The sequence below is a fragment of the Stegodyphus dumicola genome, chromosome 4 (assembly GCF_044657685.1).
Source record: "Stegodyphus dumicola isolate Sdum_Otavi_A_Nest chromosome 4, ASM4465768v1".
In the NCBI taxonomy this organism is placed as follows: domain Eukaryota; kingdom Metazoa; phylum Arthropoda; class Arachnida; order Araneae; family Eresidae; genus Stegodyphus; species Stegodyphus dumicola.
Window position 1 is genome coordinate 159,859,338 of NC_140771.1, and position 20,735 is coordinate 159,880,072.

Consider the following 20,735-nt stretch of genomic DNA (forward strand, 5'->3'; position numbering starts at 1 on the left):
TGCAATCAGATTTATTTTTAGTGAAAAACTTACAGAAAGTGCTCCAAATGCCGACCACGTGTGTCGTTGCACAGTTGACACCGGAAGGAACGACTGGTGCACCCTCCCGAAGTTCCTGATGTCGTGTTAATTTTGTCCGCGGCAACAACGATTTTCGCCATGAGATCTTCAGCTGAGTCCACAAGTGTCTCGAGCACTAAAGATTTCATCTGCCCCCAAAAGAAAAAAAGTCCAGTGGGTTGAGGTCCGGTGAGCTAGGACGCCAAGCTACAGGTCCGCCACGTCCGATTCATCGCGCAGGATATTTAACATTCAAAAGGTTACGGACTGTGACAGAAAAATGTGATGAGGCTCTCGTGCATAAATAACGTGTCTCTCTGGATGGGGAGAGGAACAGCTTGCAATAAACTGGGAGGTACTTTTTCGAAGAAGATACGGTATGTTGCATTGGTCAAACGGTCTGGCGTGATGTAAGGGCCTAACAGAATTTCACCTAGGATACTTTCCCAGACGTTTACGGAAAATTTCTGCTGGTGTTTATGAAAGGTACTGCAGTGGGGATTGCTGTCAGACCAAACGTGTTGATTTTGCACGTTGAAAAGGCCTTTCTGCTAAATGTTGCCTCATCACAAATAATATTAATGCAGGAAATCGTGGATCGTTATTCCTCATTACAAGCACAAATGCTCGGCAGGAATAATCATCTGTGTCCAAAGATTACACTTTTTAGACGTGGAAGAGGTGCATGCGTTCTTCGTGTAAAATACGCTACACCACCAGGTGAGAAATACCCATTTCGTGTGCCACCGCTCGCTTACTTGTGAAAGGAGCTGCTTCAAATCTAGCCAAAACTTGCTTTTCCATTTCTGGCGTTTGTGAATTTCGTGAACGTCCTGCATTGCTTTTTAAAATGGCAAAAGAACCGGGTTCTCTCAGTCTTCGACTAACACTGGAAAAGGTTACATGACTTGAAATCCGACGAGTTGGAAACCGCTGTTCGTGCAATCTTCGTGCTTCCGGTCCCATCCCTTTTGCTTCACCGTATGTGAAGTAAATATTTGCCAGTTCCTCGTACGTATTCTCTGCAATAGCATTCAAGAAAAGTTTCGGACGATGTCATCAAGGTGACTTGAAGCCATGATGTGTCTTTTTCAAGGACACCGTTTGCTCTGATTGGCTTTCTATGGTACCAACTAAGAGCAAAATGCTGCTTCTTCTCAGTTCAGATTTGCTTACGGTTAATTCTTGATAGTTTTAGGACATAGATAGTCTCCTTGTCTTTCCTTCCTTTTCTGCATCGCAGAGTGGAATGCGACCCTATGTTCTAAGGTAATCATTGCTCGTCTGAATGGATACTATCGCACTTCTTAATTTGTAAAAGCAATTTAGAATCACCCTGTATAATCTCCCAAATTTTAGTCTTTTTTATTGAAGGAATATAGCGAGTCTCTATTAACAAAGCATATGCATGAGCAGCAAAAATTTGATTATCATATTAATGCTCTTTGAGTAACTAAAGCTAGCAGATTTCAAAAATAAAATCAGAAATAAAGTCAATTATTTTGGGTAATCCTTCCGTGTATATAAGATAAAGATGATTATCAGAAGCGACAATTTCACTGCCTTTCGATTTAGAGGCAATTACTTCGATTTTGGATTAGAGCCTTGCAGAGCTTTCGTAATAAGTAACGTCTTCAAAACAGTGCAGACTACATTATGGAAGTTGACCACTGTTTGAAGTCATGCAACAAAAGAAAATCACTTTTGAACTTGAAGAAGATAACTTTCATAAGTTTGTGAACATCTTTGTGTCGGTACATCTTTATGAAAATAGATTTTTTTTTGCTTTGTTAATCACATTGGAAAAGTAAAATCTGATTAGCATTGACCAGACACAAAGATGCGTGTACACTTATAAAGATGTGTTAAAGATCTTTATTTAAGTTCAGAATTGTTCTTCATAAGGATAACGACTATTTTACACCAGGCCATACATATGAATATTTCTGTCTTAAAGAAAAGTGGCCAATTTATATGAACGTGTTAGCATCTTTATGTAGAGCGCCACTATAAAGTGATTCTCGTGATCAGGCTCATGAGTCATCTAGAAATGTGTAAAATGTAATTGTTGTCATTTGAAATAATGCTCATAAAATTAAATTTTGGAATATTGAATACTCTGCCTGTGTTCTATGATGAAACTAATGCATTCTGTTGGTGTACATCTGTAGAGAACTTTTAATAAGTATATAATAATTTAGAGATTCGATCAGTCATATGTATATAATGTTTTGCTTGCATATGCAGGTATGTTTAAATTTACTTGAGCGCATCAACATATCTCTTAACGAAAGAATTAATATAATTCAGTGAATCAACGTCTGGTACGTACTTATATCTAAATAAATTCCCGATATGATGCTCCTAGAGAATCAGGAGCTTCTTGTCCTAGACAGTTAGTTGTGGGCTCCGGACGATACCCGAATAGTTAAGTAAGCCACCCGGGTGCCTGGACCCGCTTTGGAAAAGTTTTAGTTTACCATACTTTCTTTGAAAAAGATAAAAAAATAGAAAATAGAAAATTGCTTTGTTGAGGCATGGCATAATAATGTTTTATTATATAAGATAATGCCACACATAAAGGTGTTTCATTGATATGTTGCAGAATCAGTGCTGTTAGAGTATCCTTCGTTCAAAAGTGGCCCTCAGATTTCACCATTTCAATTGTCGCCATCCCAAAGAAATTTGAAATATGTCTGTTTTGCCAGCGTAATGTAAAGTTCAGAAATAAAACTGCATCCTTGTGTATAATAAATAACGAAAACGATGATAGTTCTATTGTTCGCCGGAACTCGTGTCATATTACACAGTTGAAGTCTGCGTTTTATATCTGTGCGTATCATCGTGTTTATGAATCCCTGGCAAGTGCTGTTTGCATTATTTTGGTCATTTAAGCATATAACTAAGGTATAGCAGAATGAGTGATTATATTCTCTCCTGTCTACTAAGAGATACTTCTTAAGGTACATACTCTGAAAAATAAATTTTCGATTATTCTCTAGTATATCTCAACGAAACTAATCTTAAAAATTTTCAAAACACTCTTAGATCATTGGCAATTTTAATTTTTTGCTGCAAGTGATTTTTCTCTTACACAAAAATGCTTTTATCTTAGATAGCATCATTCTGTCTTTCTGAATGAATGATTTTTTTAATGAGTTATATGTATTTTCTTCTTCTTTGCATAGGCGATACTTTGGGTTACATTCGGATCTATGAACTCGAAGAATATTATTCAGCCTATGGTTCACAGCTTCCAGTTTGTCGAAAACCAGAATCCCACCATTTTCTCAAGTATCCTTTTTTGCGGCTTCAAGGATCAATTGAACAGAATCATGCTGAACATAACAAATTTCCTGCTGATGGCGGTGTTGAATACGGCTTCGCACCTTTGCTTCTTAGTTGTTTCCGAGGACATCTTGGAGCCGTACTGAAAATTGCATTTTCCACTGAAAGGAAACTGGTGATTACCGCCGGCCGAGAGTGTTCGGTACGTTTGTGGACAGAAACAGGTATGTTCGTAGGTCTACTTGGTCCTGCTGATGAAAGCTGGGGAGCAGTAATCACAGGAATTCAACTAACTCATATGCCACTAGATATAAAAGCTGCAGCTTCATTTTTAACCCTTGGGGTAAGTAATATAGACACATAATAATTAACTGCTTATGAAATAATAAATACCTCATGCGTTAATGAGATATTTACTATTTCAGAAGCAGTTAAATTTAAATATCACTCATGTCTATATCAATGATTTGTATACCCAGTTTGGATGTAAAATCTTTTTGAGAATATACATCGGCGTGTTCGCATCTACAATTGAACAACGATGACCCGCAGTATTGGCCCGAGCGTGAAACCACCCACTACATGTTGTTGTATCGAAAGAAAAAGGCATCTCTGAAAATATGGCAGAATATGACGGAAATTTTATGCTAAACTTAGGATTAGCATTTCTGAAATGTTATGCATGCATATGCAAGTGAAAAATTTAGCTGTGCTTCAGTATTTCCGACGAAATCGCCTCAAAGAAGAACCAATGAAAGAAATATACCAGATTTTTTACTTCCTCTCAGAAAAAATTGCAGATTGTTGCGAAGTCTAAATTGTAAACTGTTTTAGTCCAGGCCTATCCAACCCAAAAGACTTTGTGGGCCGCTTTGGAAATGTATTTATTCTGGTGGGCCGCATTATGCATATAAATACACAGATTTTTTAAGGGGGGCGGAATTTAAAGCAGAATACATTATTATTATAGTTTTTATATATTATTCATAAATAAACTTGAACAATTAAACATTTATGGCTATATGTAAATGGCAATTACACATTTAGAACGAATAAGTAGCTATCAGTGCGATATTTGTTTCTCTTTTACTTCTCTTGTTTTTTCAAGTCGATCTGAATAGTTGCGTCATTGTTCGCTTTCAAATGTTTGTGTTTGTTAATCAAAAATTCATTAATGTTTTACAACATATGAAATATAAAACTCGTGCTTCCAGGTGCACATATTCGGGTGGAGGACTACGTTATTCAAATCTTGATGGCCCAGATACTGCCGTCTTTTCACAGTGCAAGGAACACACATATAAGCATGCAGATTTTTCATTATTTAATTTCTTTAAAAATAATACAGGGCAATAAAATTTGGTGGCAAAAATTTGAAAAGTGATACATTAGTTTGTAGTGGATGGCGCAAAATCCCGTTTCGAGAGTAATAGCCCATTTGGGCTCATCCCTTTTTGGGCTAAAAACTGAATCGGTTTTATTAAATAAATAATAAAATCTGAAATGTTTCAGATTTTAACGGTCACCCATAAGCGTTAAGGTGTTTTACGCGGTCGCTGAATTTGTGGGAGATTTGCAAGAAATAATCGTTCTCCTTTCTCCTAATAAACTTAAATAATTTTACAGCTACTATTCAAAAGCGTCATTTTTTCAAAGAACCATAGAATACTCTTTCCAGAGAAATTTTGGCACTTCTACAATGTCAAACTATGAAGGAAAATTAACAATTGAAGTTTGGATTAGTGGATTATTCAGTTATGGCAAAGCACACGAGGGCTATCTGCCTAAAGGGAGGGATGCCTTTCGTGGAGGACTTTCTAAGGGAAACTGGCTTGTATATGCGTTACACATGGGGAAAATCACGAAAACGCCCATACAGCCAGCCCGTTCGCGGGATTCGAAACTCAGACCGAACTACCAGTGTTCAGCGTCTTTACCGCTCGGCCGCTGGTGGGCTCCCAATTGAAGCTTGGTTTTAACAATACTCCCATCTTTTGATTGATGACATACACTTAATCAATTAACATATATATATATGTAAAATTGTCCACAAAAATATCAATCCTAAACAGTAAATCAAGAAGAAAATTAAGTTTTTAAAGTTATAGGGTATTTCTCCCGCTTTCCTAGCTTGCCTTCGTAGTGTAGTGGTTCTGCACGCTGGGCTCGTATTCCAGAGTTCCGTGGTTCGATTCTCGGCGAAGGCGGTGCTAATTTTCCAATTAACCTAATGTCTCTACAAGTGGCGCCCGAACTAAAAAGGTGTTGGGTGAGGATTCTATTCAGTATTTGAGTGTGACATGTACTACGTTCAATAGGTAAACGTTCTAAAGTAACAAGTTTCGTTTTCACAGATTTTTCATCAGAGATTTCCTTTTCTAATTCCTTCAAAACTGCATTAATTGTTTTCGTAAAGGACGATATAACATATTTTCATTTCTCAACTAACGATTTAATTCCAATAAAATTCAAACTCAGTCACCAAATTAGGCTGAAACAATTTATAATGTTCTACAATCCAAATATCGAAAAACAATAAAATTTTGATTTTGACTTCTTTTTACCGGTCAAGTCCGATGTCAGTAATTTTTTCCGAGGCGAAAACCAACAATTCTCCTTCGTCCTAATAAACCTAAAATAAAATAGTAATATTGCAGCTAATATTCAAAAGCATCACTTTTTTTTTCAAAGATCACTAGAACAGTCTTTATTTTATTTTTTCTTATTTCCACTTCTACACTGTCAAACTATGAATGAAAGGTAAAAATCGAGGCTTGGTTCTAACAGACTTCGTAGTCTATCAGTCTGCTCTTACACGCACTCTTGGTGAGCTTTTTTTTAATCGTTTTAGCTTTATTATTAAGTATCGTTTGCTTGCACTTATGCCACATATATTTCAGCAAGAACATCACAAAAGTTTTAAAACCTGCATAGATTTAGAATTCCCGAAGCGGTGTAAATGTTGGCATACGTTTTTATATTTTTTTAAAAATTTTTATATTTATTTTTATAATTTTTTTAGTAAGATGGCTAACAAAACTTTTTCGTCTTTTTATTATTAACTCTTTATATATTAACTTTATTTATTAAATATCACACTCTTCGAATTTGCGCCATATAACATACAATTCAACAAAAAAAAAAATCATTCTCATCATATAGTAATTTCTTTAAAATCATATAGTAATTTCTTTAAAAAGTAGCCGATCAGACTAAAATAGTTATTATAAAAAAGAAAAAATATGTGAAGATTTTAATGAGCTTGTGTAATTTTATAAAAAAATATTGAATATTTCTGGTTAGACATCTTTAAGAATTGTGTTTATTGATTTTAAGTCGCTTATTTTATTATTCAGTAACTTTACAGAAATAATTTGAAAGAAATTTTTGCACTGCTGAAAGGAAACAAGCTGCCGCGTGGTAAATAAAAGTATATTTTATTTCCGGCCGCTGCAACACACGTTTTATAGAGCCGAGTTTCTTAATTAATAAAGAAAGGTAAATAATATCTTATATTTTCCGAATGGCAACACTCGTACGCTGGAGATAACAATGTTTTGTTTCGAACACTGTTGCCACTTCTCGCTTTCAACTCGTTGTGTTTCTTAATAAAAAATTCATTAAAGTTTTACAAAATCGGAAGTAAATAATAAAACAAATTCAAAATTCGAGCTTCCATATACACATGTTCTGGTGGAGGACTTCGTTATTCAAAACTGGATGGCTCTAAGTACCGTCGTTTTTCGCAATACGAGGAACATGCTGCATACATACATGGAGATTCTTCGGTGGCAATAATTTGAAGAATGCTACTCGGTTTAGACCGAACCATGTAAAATTCCACTTCAAGACTAATAGCCCATCTTGGCCAAAAATTATTGGTATGGTTTTCTTACAAAGTTAGATTTTTTAAATCAGAGAGCAAAAAATTTCAGTCCTTAAAAATAGGGATCTTTTAATTGGGGATGCATCTTCCAAGTCAAAAATGGCGATAAGTCCAATGAAGATTGTTCTAACTTAGCCATCGACTACGAATAGAAATGAAGAAGTCATCGAAAAGATTTGACAGGCTAATGAAAATTATCGGAAGACCAATGACTAGGTTTCTGAAAAATCATGTCCTTGCAACAATTTTGGGGGGAAGAGAAACTTAATACTGCATGTGTCTCATACAGGGTCCTCAAAGTGTAGAATCATTAGAGTATTTGCTGGAGGAGGGAAACCCGGGTACCTTCGCCACGATTCGAACTGCCATATAGCTGGACGTGTTTCTAATAACAGCATGAAGGAATGCGTTAAGGAGGAAAAAAATCTTGCAAAGGGATTGGAGAGCCGAAGGGCGTCTTTATAGGTTTGGAAGTAGGGAAAGAGAGGGGAATATCTTGGAGGTATTCTATATCATAACTGGGACAGAATTTTCCTTCCTCACGTTTGTAATTTTGTCACCTCTTTGGTGCATTCTGGGCAACGTTCTCCGTAATGAGACTGCTGAATGACTGATGAGTATTAGTAATTTTCCAGACAGGCAGTAAGTTGCAAAAGTCCAGCTATTCGCAACGACAACAGCAACATCATTTTTAGTTCTAAAACAACTGAAAGTTATTACGCGGTGTTAGTTTTGGCTCAAAGATATAATATTAAATATGTTTTCAGGTTATTTCTTATTGATTTTCTTATACTCATTTACTCAAAGATCAATTGCCTTTAGCAATAAGTCTTACTGCTATTACGAATGAAAATACGGTAATGATCTCTGTTTCTTTATGTAGGTTTTAAACGGTGGAAAGATGCCACACTGGAAGCGTGCTATCCAGATTTTGAGGCGATGTAATTTCGGCCAACATGTAGAAAAAATAACCTGGCGGACTTTTGAATGGGGAATGAAACGGAAATCTAAGAAAAAAGAAGTGAGTTAAGAATGAAATATAAAAGCATTATTTATATTTATATTGATGTCATATTAACTTTTCAGAAATATGGTGATTTTCGTTTTTGAACCTTTAAAAAGTAATAAGAAACAACTATGAAGAATATCGCTTTAATGTTTCTGAACACAGAGACATTAAGTTATTTGAAAATATATCTGCGATATATTTTCTGTGATATATCTGAATATAGTCTGATTATCTGTGATATATCTGAATTATTTACTCCGAAGATGTACGAATTTTGAATTCAAAACATTTAATAGAATTGCATTTCTTCTCTGATAAGAAAAGTTATAGGACCTCCCGATGAAAATCGAGAGAAAGTATTCAAGAGCCCGAATCGAGAGAACGTATTCTTTTTTTAATCATGGGATCAAAAACATGTCCGTAATCCTCAGAACTGAGCATATAAAGGGGGCGTGCGCACGTAATATTTGCACCCGTAGCCTGGAAAACGTAAAATATCTTTGAAGTTTCTGGCTTTGGGCCGTCAAGAAAACTCATGTTAAAAAATCTGCAAAGTCACACACCTCCATCTTTGCCTTCAGCCACACTTCATTGGCATGGTAACTTGGCGGGCGAAGTCAGGGCTGCGATCAAAGGTGGCGTGTCTACCAGGAGAGAGTAATGATGATACTAGACTGACATTTAGGTATAATACATGTCGTACATGATAACATTTATGCCTAGAAGAAAAGAAATGTCTGAGGCGGTGAAGGACTTGAATACTGAATTCCAGTATTAATTGTGAATCCTGGTTACGCGCTTTGAGAAATTTGGTGTATATACACTTATTCGCGCAAATGTATGTTCCATCTTACCACCTGTCCTGCTAGCATTGAACAAAGTGCCTCATTACACCGAGTGAAGTGTGTAAATCGTAATTTGCCGCATTTGTTTCAATACTGTCTTCTCTTTTCGGCGAATGCTGTATCATATTGCACAAGCAATGGTCTCTGCCATACGACCCACTTTCCGCCGGCCAGGAATGCGTTTTATAACACAGCGGTTTTGCAATTCACAGATACACTATCTTCTATGCTACTTCGTAGCTACAAATATTGAGGACGTATGTGATGTTCCATGTGCTGGTGGTTGCGTACGACCACCTTGCACCTGTTGCTTTACATGCTTGAATATTTCTGAAAGTTCTGTGGTGATTCCTCGTGCTACACCCTGTGGTCGTTTCGTCTACGATTCTAACCTTGAGAATTTCGGCTCTAGAAGGCATGCGAGGGCATTGCTCATTTTTTATGTCTCCTGTTAAAAAAAAACTTAATGTCTCTACAAGGACACTTCAGAAATGTCGCAGATGTTAAATATTCTTTCAGTTCGTTAAATGCATCCTCACATTCTTTTCTTCAGAAGAACGTTTGCTTGCTCTCTGTCAGTTTGAGAAGGGGTCTTGCGAAAAATCCTTCGCAAATACCATCTAGCAGGTATAAAGCCCCACGAAACTTCTCAGTTGATAGATATTTTCAGAGCGTCTCCGATCATTAACTGCCGACACTTTTTCTGGATTCGTACACACACCTTCGACATAGATGACATGTTCGAAGTAAGTCACATTCTGTCTGAACAATCTATATTTGGCGGTCCTTTACTTTACATTGGCTCCCTTCAGTTTCTGAAGCACCTTGCTAATATTTTCTAAATGCTCTTCAGATCTTTTCCCGACGATGTTGATGATGTCATACAGCTACATCAGACAAGCTTTCCAGGAAAGCCCTCTCAGCACTGTCTCCATAAGGCGTTCGAATGATGCCGGCGCTTAACATAACCCAAACGTCATCACTTTGCACTGCCAAAGTCCTTGCCGAGTAATAAATACCCTCTTTTTTCGGTCATCAAAGTGTATCTTTACCTGCCAATATCCACTCTTTAAATGAAGCTTTGAAAACGCTTGCTTCCAGAAAGAGTGTCCAGAATGTGCTCATTCTAGGAAGGGCGTAGCTGTCTTTCTTTGTGGTGTCGTTCAGCAGGTGATAGTGATAGCAAAATATCACTATCGCCATCTTTAATTTTGTCCTGGAAGATGGGAAAGACCCAAGGACTTAATGAAGGCTCGATAACGTCTCTTCTCTATGTATCGCTTAGACGTTTTCTTACCTCTTTCTATTTAGCGATCAGTAGAAGTCTTAGATGTTACTTGATTAATGGATATCTCCTGTATCAATTCTGTGTCAAGCTGGTTCGACCTACATCAGTAGATGAGCAGGAAATTTTGGTATTCTTGAAAGACACGTTCTGTAGCATTTCTCCCTTCATTCTGTAGCTGCGTATTATGCAGTAACTCCGATTTTACGCTCTCCGAAGACACAGATTCGGGAGGAGTACTGATTCGTTTAACGTAGGTAACTAGAGTACATGCGGCAAGCATTTCGTTTCTCCTAATGACTTTCGCCTTATCAGTTACATTGTCAACTTCTCCCCCTCCGGATAACGATCCTCACTCGGTTGACGAGTATTGAAGCTACTAGTGCACGTTTCGGGCTATTACAGTTCATTTGACTGTTAGAGACATCATTTCATTTGACTGTTAGATTGATCATCGGGCTGTTAGAGACATTTTTCGAGCTGTTCATAGCAAACCGAGAAATTCTGTTTTCCGTTATGGATCCAGGAAGTAAGAATTCTGTTATTGCTGGTACTATGATATTGTCCCTTGTGGACAGATTTAGACTCCTTTATCATTAATTCCGAATAGGGTTAGTTCTCAGAGACAGAATGCAGTTCATTACTTTTAAAGTTCAAGCAAAAATTACATTTCCGTAGAAAGTCTAATCAGTGTATGGAAGGGTTGGTAATATTTGCTACATATGCAATAGGCGTGTGATTTTTGCGTGTGTACATACTGAATGCACAAATAACTGATGATAGTTTTTATAAAATTTATTTTACCAAAACAAATACTTCACAATTCTGGAAATTTCCAGAAAAATACGCTACAGCTGTTCCCAGTATCACAGAGTACAATCAGTAGTTACATATAGGATCAGTTACAGATATTCAATTACAATACCGATTAAAAATTATATAGGTATCTGACCAAAATGACGCCAAGCTTGGGGACCTTTTAGTCACAAAACTAGTCCTCAAACTTGGCGCATCGCTAGCACGGCGATGCCTCTGCAGTTTAGCGAGATAGCGATTTACACAATGCTAAAAGAACTTGCCCCTGTATTCTTATTTTGCGGGTAAATCATTTTCTCTTTCAAGCATTTCATTTTACATTGGGCAAAAAATACTGCAATTTCACTAAAATTGCTTACACATGTGCAAAATGCAATAATTAATTAAAGTAAATTATAACCCTAAGTAAATTGTAATAAATTTAAAACCAATAACTATTATAACCTGAAAAACTGTTTGATTTTAAAAGCTAATTTAAACTTTAATTGTATACAAATAAAAGTTTTATTATTGCTGCGAAGTAATTTGCACTATCATTCAAATTCAGAGACGCTTACACACAACATTACATAGTATTAGCGCCCTCTATTTACACAGTTAGAAGAAACAAACTACTCAACCTCACTTTGTTTAGCAAATGCTACTACCCTCTCCGGCGTGCAAAATATATAGTGCAAGGTAAGCTTAATTAAAACTTACTATTTACTTGCCCTTTTTAGCATTATTTTGTATTATTATTGTATTTTTATAGATTTAGTTTATTTTGGTTTACTTGCATAATTCGTGTCGGGTAAGTTTCCAGTAGGCAAGGGTTTCTAAATTACTTTGGATTTCTATTTTTAATTAGATTAGCAATTTACTTTTAAGTAATAATTTTGTTTCCTACTCGATTTGCTTACTGAATTTCTCGAAATTCTTTAATAGTTAAAATTTCTTTTTAAAGCAATTCACTACATTTGGTTTTACTTTTAGTTTTCAATATTACTATGCACATGCCTATATGGATGACGAAACACAAATTGAGTAATTGAAGAGTTATGTTTGGAGGCAAAAAGATCTGTCTCCTGCCTGCTCAAAAATTATTAATTTTATGCAAATTTTAATTTAGAAGTCAAACAACAAAAATCAGCGTTATATTTTCAAATTTTTACAGGATTAGTTTCGATGGTTTTACCTAACCACCATCCTCAGCTGCAAAAGCACGAATGAATGAGATACCATATAATGATTAGATAAGATAAGAAAGACTGGACAGGAGATAAGCCACTGGCGCTACCTGTTGATGAAATCAGAACTAAAACATAAATTCTTTAAAGGCTGAAGGCAAAGATGGATTGGAATTAGGGTCGTTAACTAGAACAAAAAGATTTTTTGAATGTGAAATGCCTCTAGAAAATCCATTTCACCAATGGAAGATATTTTTTTGAATAATTTTAGCAGCAAAAAAGTGTGATTTTCGGACCAACAATGTTGGGTAAGAGAAGACTTCTGTGTGTCCTTTTTTCTAACATATGCCTCATGTTCCTTAACGTACGCGAAATTTTAAGGCTCTCTTAGTTCAGCCAATGTAAATTAAGTCACACTGGCAAGGAATCCTGTAAATACCCCAGGAATTCATATCCGGAATGGGGTCCTTGAGTATGGAACTCGGAATTTTATTGATAGGAGAATAAACGACCCGAAAGTTAAATTTCTTCAAAATACGTGCAACTTTATAGCTAATTGATGGAAAGAAAGGAATGACAACAGAATTTTTATAATCTCCTAAAACAAGAGTGTGCCTTTTGGTGTGTTGAGATGAGAATTTTTTAACTGCTTGATCAATTGCTGTTGGGTCAAAAGCCTCTGTCAATAGCTATTGCTTTTAAATAATTTAGTTCTTCATCAAGGGATAGTTTGGACGAGCAAACTTGAAGAGCACGGAAAACATACGAATAAAATGAAGATAACTTTGTTTAGTCGAATGACATGATTTGAAGTGTGGTGGAAGGCAAACCGATGAAGGTTTACGATAAACCGCAGTACTGAAGTTGGATGTGTTACTTGTGACCAGAATGTCGAGAAATGTCGAGCAGGATCAATGGAATTCACTGTTGAAAGAACTTTATTTAAATTATCTTTATTACTTTCAGACAGGGTAAAAGTATCATCTACGTAGCGGAACCATACCGGGAAGTTTAAAGTATCAAACAATTTTGATTCATAATAATGCATGTAGATATCAGTCAGGATTGTTGTTTAAGTTCTAAATTAATATTTGTTCGGCGTGTTATTGTATCTTAATTTATGCAAATTATTTAGTCTTAAAAATTCTTTAAAATTAAAAAAAAATTTAGGCTTAATTTTTTGGATTATTAAATATACTTTTTCATGGTTTTAGATACTTGCACTTAATTTACATATACTCTCTGAATTTGAATGATATTGCAAATTAATTTGCAGCAATAATAATACTTTTATTTGCGTACAATTAAGTTTTCATAATTTAAAATTTAAACTAGTTTTAAGTGAGCTTTATAGGAATGAGAGAATATTTGTTAAATTCAAATTTCATTCCTTGCAGCAATGGAGCAAGAGAATTATTTAAATTTAATTTAACTTTACTATTTATTCTTTATTCTTCTGAAACTTTATTACTTGTTTACTATAATTGTTTTAACTATAATTGTCAATAACTTTTGGCTATAATTGTTTACTATAATTGTCAATAACTTTTGGCTGAGTGTAATATGTAATATTACTGTTGGAAACTGCAAACATATTATTAGTTTTTATATATCTATATATATGTTGTATGAGAAATATTGATTATATTATATCCTAAGATTAATTTTAGTAGAATTATCTTAAAAGAGTGAATCCATAGTTAGTTATCCATAGTTATATATATATATATATATATATATATATATATATATACAAGGTTCATTCGGAAAGTAAGTTTCCTACGGCCCATTAAAGGAAACCAAGCATAATTCGCTGGAAATATTTATTGGGAACGATATAGCAATATTTTCAGCTACTTCTCAACATAAGAATCACCGGAACTGTAACACTTCTCCTACCGTGAGATAAGTTTTTGTTGTTTAGTGTCATAGAAGCCTGGGAATGGACGCGCCAAAAACTGTGAGTTGCCCGCTCGTCTTCGTCTGCGAGAAAGCGATGCTCGGAAATTTCTTCAGGTGCAAGAACAGGTGGAAGTCACTGGGAGGAAGAAAGGGACTATAGAATCATTCTGAGGCAGAATTTTTGTGGATATCTCCGTATTGGGAGAGTGCTGTCATGGAGTAACGCAGCACCAGCACTGACCGTCCCACGTCTTTTGCTCTGAATGGCTCGTCGCATATTCTGTAGTGTTACGAAATAAGGTTTAGCGTTCACTATAGCATCCCTCGGCAACGAGCAGAATGCTTTTCCTGGCTCAAAAAACTTTGTATATCAACTTCGGTGCGGGTACAGTCTGCCTGAATTTGGTCCAGCACGGAGATCCACTGTGACGAAGATACATCAACTGTTGCTTGATCTCTGGAGTGAAGTGAGCAACCAACGGCTCGTCACCCATAACGATCCTGTTTGTCGCCTTCACCGTGGTATTGCTGCAGAAAAGTCAATACTGCTCCCATGTGTTTCATTTGTTGTTCGGGTGTAAGATTCTTCGGCACCCACCTGGCGCACAATTTCCGGAACAATAGATACCTCATGACGATTTTATGATCCACACAAATAAGAGCCAATCGGGATATCCTGGGAAAATGGCTACTGAATTCCTTAACCATAGAGCGACGATTCTGGAGAATGCACTGCCGCACCTAATGATGAGGGCAGCATTGTTCGTCATGGACATTTTGCCTACCTTCGAAAATTTTGCGACACAAACGATGAGCCACTTGCTTGCTCATCACATCTGGTCCATAACACTAAACACACATGAAAATGGATTTCGATCGGCTAGGCCTTCTCTGCGTTCAAAAACTTCAAAATTCTCTGCTTTCAAATCACCTCAAAGTCTCACCTTGCAGTTTGCGGGAGAAAAAATATGAGCCGACACCTTAACGCAATACAACACAGTTAATGTAAGCTATCAGAAAATTATAACTGCCATATAAATAGCTACATCTATGAACTACCCTGCTTGAACCTTTGCATTTCGGTTCTTTTGCAGCTCCATCTTTTTGCGATGTGGGAAACTTACTTTCTGGATGACACGGAACGAAACGTGACACACTTCTCTTGGATTATTCAGGTTTTATAGATTAAACCGTCTTCTGGAAGGTTTACAATTAGTATTTCAAATTATAAACCTTCCAGAAGACGGTTTGGAATACCGCAATATGAATAATCTATAATATATTATAAATTTTAATATGATTAGTATATATAATTTAAGCCATATGGGGCCACTGTTCTGAGTATAGGACGGCCCAATTAAGTTACATTAAATGGAAAATAAAAGTAAACAAATAGATAAAATTCTGCATAACTCCCTTGAAATAGACATAAGTTTCATATGCAGGCTGAAAACATGGCCTGTCATAATTAATATCATTAAAATAACTTTAAAAGTACCCTTTAAAATGACTTATGTTTGAACTGTTATTTAGGATTAAAGTCTATAGTTTTCCTAAAGAAATATTTAATTTTATTTAAGTATATTTTATTTACAGAGCGACGATTCTGGAGAATGCACTGCCGCACCTAATGATGAGGGTGCAAATCTACTAGCATTAGATTACTGTAAATCTACTAGCAGAAATATGTATTTTCTAATACATATTTCTGCTAGTAGATTTACAGTACTATTTGTAGAAATAAAAATACCCATGAAAAAATTTATCTTTTTGAGATATCTTGTTAGTATTTTATAGGTGTCCTGTAAACAGGACAAACGGTCTAATCCCCAAATTGTTTCCTCTCATCATTTTTCTCATTCATGGATCACATTCCTTCAAACCAAATTTTAACAATAACTATTCATACAATGATATTAAAGTGACATATGAAAGGATTAGGGAATAGATTATTCTGGAATTTTCTGTAGGTTTCTTTTGTGTTACTTTACAAAAGCGAAATGACACAGAACCTCCTAAATAGGATTTTCTGAATAAAAGAAAGTTCATGTATAGGATGTTTCCTTGGCAATATTAGAACAGATGTTACTTTTGTATAAAATAGATAAACATTCTAAATAGAAATTAGAGTTTCTTTTTTACCTTGATTCTTAGTGCTCTTGTGAGTACTCAAAGCTGTGACCTCAGATGAAACTTTTTTTATAGAACTGCGAATGCGCTTGCTCTTTTGGGAGATATAGTTTCCAGTATATTTTTTTTTCTGAATTAGATCAGTTATTTTCCTGTTTATTATTTGAGAGAAAATTTTGGTTGTCTTTGAAAGATCAATATTTGTAAATTGGCGAGAAAACTTTTAGCAGCTCAAGAGGTTCTTGAGTATGTGTTTCCCTTCTGATGAAGAAATTAATGAACCTGAAAAAATTGTAATTCCCCTTAAGCCTGATTCAGTTAGTAATAAAGAACAAATAGGTGATTCTGTCACAAACTTTAACATATCAGGACCATGTGAGGAATCTGAAAAAAAAAAAAAAAAAAAAAAAAAAAAAAGATACAACACGAACTAGAGAAATTTTATCAAAACATTTTGAAGAACGTGATTTTGAAGTAAAAGCCCTGCGAAAATGCGAACTGCAATTCATGCTTTCACCAAGCATGAATGTGTTCACCAATGTGTTCCTTTCCAATATCATCAAAATACTGTCAATGCGGTTTCAGGAAAAACTCAAGTTCAATAGAGATGTGGAGAATAACCAGTATGCAAAACAAGCAAATGATCATACTTTTAGTGTCACTGAGAGTGAATGCAAGCAATTTTTAGGTGCTTTGTTTTGTAGTAGCTATCATGTTTTAACATGTGAAAAATAATATTTGGTATTGGGAAAATGTCCCGACTCTGTTACATTTTTAGTCAGGGTACGTCCAGGAATTGATGTCAAACGTTTTATTCATTTGAATGTCGACATTAAAATTGTTAAAGTTGACCGTTACTTCAAAATTCGACCACTGTCAGAAGAACTGAATATGGCCTAGAAACAGATCGGAGAGTTTTCAGAAAATCTAACCATCAATAAAAGAGTGGTGCGTTATTTTTGTAAAGACGGTTGTAAGATGTTCATGAAGAATAAATTCGTAAAATTCGGATACAAATTATGGATGCTGACATTTTACAATGGATAGCACCTTCAATATTATTCCGTATCAAGGGATTAAAAAAGAATACAAGGAGCCACGTTCTCAGCGCGTTGAGAAACTCTTGCTTTCAATAGCGGAAGGCCCAAAATTTCACAGGATATACATGGACAATTTTTTTTTTCACATCTCATGGGCTACGTGTTCGTTAGCAAAAAAAAAAAAAAAAAAAAAAAAAAAAAAAAAAAAAAAAGTATCTGAAAGGTTTTAGATTTTAAATTACATCCAAAGAGGCGTCTTTTTAACATTTTGTGTATGACCTTTATTTATTAAATATCATGTTCTTCGCACTTAAGCCATAAAATACAGTTCATAAACAACATTGCAAAATAATTTTAAATTGAGCATATCTTTAGAATTTCCGATACACGGTCTCACGTGCTGGAGATGAAAATTTTTTTTCTGTACAACGTTGCCATTACTCGCTTTGAAATCGTTGAGTTTGTTAATCAGAAATTGGTTAAAATTTTTCAAAATAGGAAATCGATAGTAAAACAAATTCCAAATATAAAATTTGAGCTTTTAGATGCCCATTTTCGCAGCAGGATTACGTCATTCAAAATTGGATGGCTCTAGGTACCGTTGTTTTATCACAATGCGAGAAACATACATACATTTATGCAGATTCTTCAAATATTATACAGGGCGATAATATTTGGTGGCAACAGTTTGAAAAGTGATACTGCCTTTTAAAGATTTCAACGCAAAATGCCAAAACAAAAACAATAGTCCCTCAGGGACAAAGCCCCTTTGGACTAAAAAAAAATATGGAGAGAAGCTCTTCTTATGCACTATTTGATGAAGAAAACAAATTAGCTGCAGTACGATGGAATGATAGTCATGTAATGTCTTTGCTGACCAATTTTTGAAGAAACAGAAGTGAAAAAACAAAGTGGAGCTCAAGGGGAAAGTAAGAAGGAAGGAAATTGATGTTCCATTTTGTGTGACTTCGTACAACAAATACAAAAATGGGGTGGATTCATTTGACAGCCACTTAGAAGTTTATTTCATTTCTATCCAAGGTTAAAAGATGGTACTGGATGTTATTAATATTTTCGTTGATTAAATTGTGCGCGTATATGTATGGAATTGTGCGAGTATATGTATGGAATTAATTTGCATTTCAGTTAAGCAAAATGAAAATTTAAATTAGTTTGAGTTTTTTTTCCGATTTTATGAATAACGTAAAAAAATAATGTTTTTTATTTATAAATCTACCCACTCGATTAAAACTATTTCATTAAATTTTCTATGTTAAATTGAAAATCTGTTTAAGTACCTAATATTAAGAGATAAGCAGTTTTCTAGCATCCAGTGTAAAGGCATTAAAATTTAAAACACTGCATTCTGTTAATCATCTGCACATTGTAAAGTAAATTATCAATCTATCCCCTATGGTTTTCTACTTTAATCTAATAACGTATTTTCAAATTTTAGGCTTATAAAGATGGTATAAATTTAGAAGACAAATTGTCTGAAACACTTCAACGCATTCCAGGTGCTTCTAAATGCAAATCAAGACTGAAAGTGATAAAATTTGTAGACGAATATATGTAATGCAAAATACTTTGTCGTACTAATGCGATAGGATATGTAACTTTCACTTCGAGAAAAATGTATTATCTTCTATTCATCAGACACAGTTTTCAATATGTGCCATGAATCTACTCTATTTTTTAATTTATAAAATTTCGAATTAAAATATGAATGTTTTTGAAAATGTGAAATGTAAGTTCTTGATTTATATAAATATATTATTGTGTTTTATGCCGATGAAATCTCTATAACAAAATGTTAAATGAAGTTCCATCTGAAATTAAATTTAATTGCAATCTCCACTTGAACTATGCATGATACTAGAGCGAAAAAACTTTTTAAAATAAATTTGTTGCAGTCTAAGGTTTCGTTTATTTTTCTTTTACCATAAAGTTTCGATTACCGAAACAAATCGAATAAGGATTATTGGAATAACCGCTTTGTTCCGATAATCGGATCTCATATTTAAAAAAGAAATTGTTTCAAGCCAAACATTTAATCACGAATCTTGTATTACTAATTTAAATGAAGTAAAAGTTTCTTAAGCACTAAGTACTTAACTTAAACGTTAAATCAGTCAAAATATTCAGAAGATTAGAATAGTGTAATATCCGCAAATGATGAATTTATCCTTTAAAAATACAAGCAAATTTTTATTTCACTTTCTATTCTCTGACCATTTTACTAAGTTAAATTCGTGTAAACCGAAAACAAAACTCTTTTGCGCTAAGTAATTAATCTTGAATAAAATATTAACAAAATATTTTTTCTTCTCTTATATAGAAAAAGATATAAGAATAAAAGGTAAGGGCATTTCAATAGTAAAAATATTTCGATATCGTAAAGGAAACTCTACACCTGGAAATAATCAAGATTTTTCGAATGGCATTATATTGATCCAAATGGTCAAAAATATTAATTTTCGCTAATAGTTCTAGAACTCAAGACAGAGTAAGTGCATCACAATAATTACAATATTATACAATAATTTTATAACAGGGGGAAAATAATACCCAAAATTAGCACTATAAAAGAAAGTTTTAGATGGATACCTAACCTAGAAATTTTTTAAAACAAAGTTGTCATTAAAATTTTTAATAAGTTTCAATATTATGGAAATTTTTAGCATCATGTAAAATCCAGCTATATATGATTTTAGATGCATTGCTTTCTTGGCATGATAGGAGAGCGGCCTGTCATAGCCCTGGTCTCAGATTTAAAGAGGAGGATATAAATGCTTGGAGTGGTCTATTGGCTCCCCTGAGAGTTTGCTATTTCTCGAATGAAAAATCGCCGAGCAATGGCAGTCTACTTAGGCTTAAGAACAGCTGGATTTTTGGCTGCATAAGAGTTTATGGAATTTTTCCTATGTTTAACATGAATACGAAAAACGTATCTCTTAAAAAGGTCCTGCATATAGGCATCCATTTTCTCGGGCAGATAGTCATAAGTATTTTACCGTAATTCAAATAATCCAAGCCAAATCTAGGTTGCCATCTCGAGGGTGCATTATCAATCTATCCCCTATGGTGTACGCTGCGCAACGTTCTCGGTAATGAGCATAGTGGTAAGAATAACCTAATTAATTAATAAATCATTATTTCCTACCTCCATGGTGATGGAACGCCTAAATGACCTATTGTTCGGCCATTCTCACTAATGCTTGATGAGTGACTGTCCGGCCATTTGGAAGGGAAGAGAACAAGAAGAACTTGATAAATTAAATATATATCAGTCTCCATACTGCAAAGGC

General features: G+C 34.8%; 1 protein-coding gene across 2 annotated transcripts in view; it reads left to right on the forward strand.

Annotated features, from left to right (window-relative positions):
- Positions 1-19,339, forward strand: part of WDY (WD repeat-containing protein WDY) — a 41,634-nt gene extending 22,295 nt beyond the window's left edge. For both annotated transcript variants that reach the window (XM_085815679.1, XM_035365944.2), the window contains 3 exons: positions 3,249-3,691; positions 8,118-8,255; positions 18,884-19,339. In XM_085815679.1, coding sequence (XP_085671805.1) covers positions 3,249-3,691; positions 8,118-8,255; positions 18,884-19,003 — 701 coding nt within the window. In that variant the 3' untranslated portion in view covers positions 19,004-19,339. The remainder of the gene's footprint in view (positions 1-3,248; positions 3,692-8,117; positions 8,256-18,883) is intronic.
- Positions 19,340-20,735: the final 1,396 nt, after the last annotated feature.